The sequence below is a fragment of the Ostrea edulis genome, chromosome 5 (assembly GCF_947568905.1).
Source record: "Ostrea edulis chromosome 5, xbOstEdul1.1, whole genome shotgun sequence".
NCBI classification, from domain to species: Eukaryota; Metazoa; Mollusca; class Bivalvia; order Ostreida; family Ostreidae; genus Ostrea; species Ostrea edulis.
In genome coordinates this window covers 38,375,298-38,379,937 of record NC_079168.1, presented here as the reverse complement: position 1 = coordinate 38,379,937, position 4,640 = coordinate 38,375,298, and the positions used below count along the sequence as shown (strand labels likewise).

Here is a 4,640-nt window from a genome sequence, read left to right as displayed (position 1 = left end):
AATTTCATTGCCTATATTTGATATATGGACCCCATCTGCCTCAAAAAGATGTGTTTACAAGTTTGATATCCAAATACTTGATATAACATCCCCCATTCCTTACTATATAAGCCGCCACTGAACTGTTGATTCTTTTTGCAGAATTATTCATTTTTTCTATGCTATCTGATGAGTACCAGTTCTTTCTAGGCAATATTTGTGACCATACAAGCTTTGTATTGGGTAAAAGTTTCCAAATTTTGTCAATTGTACCTTTCATATCTTGTATAAGCTGTTTGATTGGTGTGTACCCAATATTATTACCACCACAATGTAGAATAATGTAATCAGGAGGGTCAGCAACTTTCAGCAATGTTTTGATCTTGTTGTACATTTCATACCAGCCCATACCCCCTTTTCCTTGCCACCAAATAGACACATTTAATCTATCCATTAGTCCCAAGTTAACTCCATCTGGTCTGATTCTAGCTGCTAAAAATGCTCTTTTGACTATTGATGAGCCCACTACCCATACCTGTTCTGAAAGTGTATATATAGAGACATGACAAGATTATATAATTATATGACTTGAAACCATTTTCATATATACTTAAACATATGACAGTCCTAAGGGTTACACCTACATTTATATTATGATTACATCCTAACATAAATTTTGTATGCTTTAGATTTCCATCTTCCTGCTTTACAGATTTCTTCCTCTGACATACCAAACATTGCTGCACTGGTTGCTGCCCCAATTCTAAATGAATGAGACTTGTATTTTTTACCTTCTAACCCTATTATCGACAAAACTTTATTTAAAACTGCCGTAAATTGGTATCTAGTTAGTGGTTGTCCACTAAAATGACAGAACAACTTCCCCTGCACTGAAGGTCGTATTGCTAGATATTCTTGAATAATCTTAATTGGTTGTATTTGAGACCCAAATTGGCTATTCTGAATAGTAATTGTTTCTCCATTCCCTATTTGATCCACTTTGGAATGCTTTAATTTTATTTGGATTTTATTTTCTTCTGTAAACATTGTTATGTCTTCATATTCAATTGCATGTCCCAGATCTTTTTGGTTTTTTACTGTCATTTCTCCAACTCTAAAGAAACCAAAAAATGCTAAAGTGTAGGCGGCTTGAAACAGTTTGCATTCATAGTAGTTTGTACAAACCAAGTGCAAACTTTGTAGTATTTGATTTAATATATTTGATGTAATTGGCAGTCTGGCATCATTTTTCTTGACCTTTCTTCTGAATCCTTCTAAGAGTTTCTTAACCAGAAAGCTTTGAGTTTCATCCCTATTGTTTTGAATTTTTAGTTTGTAAGAAATAGCTGAAATGTAAGTTCTAGCTGTTGCCACTGAGAGATGTTTTGCTGACATATAACCTATAAATAGAACTATTTGCTCTAACGTAGGGGGCCATATTTTGCTAAGGTTTAGGGAATCCTGGAATTCCTCAAAGCATCTTAGTCCCTGGTTGTATGTTTCCTGAGTATTTGGGGCTGTTGCTAGATGTAACAAGTTGTTTACTTCATTTCTAACATCAACTGCTGAAATTCTACTGGTATTTTTTCTGGTATCTTGTTTGCTTGTGGAGCCAATTCCTGAAATGTTTTAAACTGTTTACGTGACAGTGCATAGATCTGCGATACTATTTTGTGTACCTGCTATATGTTTTGCCTTGAATACTATGTTGTTTTTTAACAGTATAAGGACCAACTTTCTTATCAAAAACATGATTCTTTTTGATTTTGATGTTTGTTTGTTAATAATTGACACCAGTGCATTGTTGTCAATGTACATTATGATCCTCTTGTTCTTAAAGAGCATTTCGCCCCATATGTAAATAGCTAATACAATGGGCACCAGCTCCAAAAATGACATTTCTTTAAAAATACCTAAATCCCATTTTGTTGGCCAAGGCCAGAAAACCCATCTACCTTCCCCGTATGCCCCACATCCCAAATCTGGATTGCCTGTACTATCTGTAAACAATTTCATATTTTCTTTACTCAGCCAATCACTCTCATGCAAGAGTCTAACACCATTGAACTGTTCTAAAAAAAGTAACCAAGTTTTAACATCTTCCCTAAACTCATTTGTGATTTTGATATGATGATGAGCTTTTGTCACCCCACAAGTAGCATCATAAAACCTTCTGTTGAATGCTCTTGCATTTGGCACACCTTTGCTGAAAAAATTTAAGCTTCCAACTATGCTTTGTACTTCTTGTAACTGTAATGACTTTTTAATAAGGGCCATATTTAGCATAGATTTCAACTGTTTTACCTTTTCTAGAGGAATTTTTACAACCATATCAACCGTATTTATTTCTAAACCTAAAAATATAATGCTTGTAGATGGCCCTACTGTTTTTTCATTTGCTAACGGTACACCCACCAAACTGCACAAATTCTGAAACTCTTCCATTAAATGTGAACATTCTTGAGTACCTACTCTTCCAATAAATAAGAAATCATCCAGATAATGATAAATCGTGTCAATACCTGTCTGTTTCTGAAGTTGCCAGTGTAAAAATGTTGAAAACTTTTCAAACAGATTACATGACATTGCACAACCCATTGGTAAACATTTGTCAATGTAATATTTACCTTGAAATTTGAAACCTAGCAAATCAAAATCACCAGGATGGATTATCATTAGTCTAAATGCAGATTTTATATCCATCTTAGCCAGCAATGTTCCTGTTTCCAACCTAGCTACTGTTTCTAAAACCTGATCTAAAGATGTATAAGCTACTGTACATTCTTGGGGATCTATGTAGTGATTAACACCGTTATTTTCTGGAAAAGATAGATGTGTAATTAATCGCCACATTCCCTCTTTTTTTGGTACAATGCCTATTGGCGATATTTTTAAATTTGATATTGGTTTATTTGAATATGATCCCCCTATCCTTCCTTTTTCTACTTCATTATCTATTTTTTCTTTTGCTCTCTCAGGGTGTTTTTTGACTGATGTAAGATTATCTGATTCACTCCCTATTCTTGGCCCTTTGTACCCTAATCTGAATCCAAATCTAAATCCTTGCAAAAGCTCTAAAGCTATATTTTTTTGAGGATAACTGTGTAACAATGATTCTAAATTGTTTATATCTATAGGGGTGGTCCCAAGCTTCCATACATTAGAAAGTTCCCCTTTGACCTCTGAATTGAGACCCCCCTCTTCCTCTTGTGTTTTGGTACTGACCCCTTGAAAATCTGTAATTTCCCTGTCCACGAAAATTACTAAAACCTTCCCCTTGTGTGCTGATGTTTTTTGATTGACAATTGTTGATAGGATGTTGACCCCCACACTTGATACATACATGCAAATATGCACAGGGTGATCTGAAGCATGAACCTTGGTAGTTGTAATTGTAGCATTTTTTACTCTGACTCTGGTAAGTTGGAGCAGCAGACAGAGTTTTAACAGCAGGTAAAACAAACATCAACCATAATTCTGAATCAACCTCACCCCATGGTTTTGTAGGGTTCTTTGCCATTTTTAATCTGAATTGTTGGTCATACTCTTTAAATCCAAGATTTCCTGACCTAGATGCTGCTAACCTAACATCATTCATGTATTTCAAAATTTCTAATGTTTTTGCCGGATGTGCTTCTAAATAAATACTGCAAAAAATTATAAATGCATCCGTCCATTGTTCAATGTTGTTGATTTTTTTAGAATTTTTCTCGGATGTTTGTAATTCCCCATTCACCATTACAATTGTTTGTTTTTGTGGCTCATTAGAATTAATCAACAGTTTTGCCAATTCTACATACTGACCACTGACTATTTTGTTTTTAATTTCTTGTGAAACATTAAGTCCAATGACATTGTTGTAACTGTTGACCATATTTGGTATATCTATGCCCTGTGTACCTCGAATGGTTTCCCTGGAATTCTCCATGCGGAATCCCGATGGTTCATCTCTGGGTGATACATCCATTTCTCCCTCAAATCCATTATTTGTTGATGTCTCCATTGTCGTCTGCTCTTGAAATTCAACTGGTCCTTCCACATTTTTATTTGTTCGCCCCTTTCTCATAACTTCACCTCCCTTCTTCTTTTTCGCCCTCGTTGATTTTTCTTTTGGCATGTTTTTTCTACAATTTAACTTATTTTCCGTAGCTTCTGAATCTTATAAAAAATTAAAATGTTGTCTCGACTGTTATCTCACCGTTCTCCCGAAATTGCCTCGTCATAAAAGGAAATGCTATTCTATTTGCCAACTTATTTCCGGTAGGATTCCGGAATAGTGTTTCCGAAAAAATCCTCAGAAATAAAATATATTTAAGTCTGGCTAAAATAAATGGATTTATAGTTAATTCTAAAAATCTTATATTATGTTTTATTTCAATTATAAAGTAATTGTAAAGATGCTACCGCAAACATTTCGAGTTAGTGATCAATGGACCTCATGATATTTGTGTCAAGTTATACATACATTTAAAAAAAACCTACACAATTTTCCTGATTATTTATCGGGTTGTCATTTTCCTCACAATAAGTTTACGGTAAGGGTATGTGACGTTTCTAATTGTCAGAAAAAATCGTACTAAATAAAATGAAGTAGTTTTAAGTTTTATTAACTTATAATTGTCTGCATACAGAAGGATTTATTTGTCGGTTCATTTCATTTC

The 4,640-nt window shown here is 34.3% G+C and overlaps 1 protein-coding gene across 1 annotated transcript; it reads right to left on the bottom strand.

Moving 5' to 3' along the window:
* Positions 1–592: 592 nt before the first annotated feature.
* Positions 593–4,323, bottom strand: LOC130054889 (uncharacterized). Its single transcript, XM_056165960.1, has 2 exons — positions 3,880–4,323; positions 593–1,598 (listed from the first exon to the last, which is right to left on the bottom strand). The coding sequence occupies exons 1-2, from the start codon at positions 4,094–4,096 to the stop codon at positions 637–639; spliced, it is 1,179 nt and encodes a 392-aa protein (XP_056021935.1). The 5' UTR covers positions 4,097–4,323; the 3' UTR covers positions 593–636.
* Between the last annotated feature and the right edge of the window lie 317 nt (positions 4,324–4,640).

Coding starts and splice junctions, on each gene's coding strand:
- LOC130054889 (XM_056165960.1), bottom strand. CDS start 4,096: ATGCCAAAAGAAAAATCAACGAGGGCGAAAAAGAAGAAGGGAGGTGAA. Junction 1,599..3,879: donor TTCCAGGGAAACCATTCGAG/GTACACAGGGCA, acceptor AAAACATTTCAG/GAATTGGCTCCACAAGCAAA.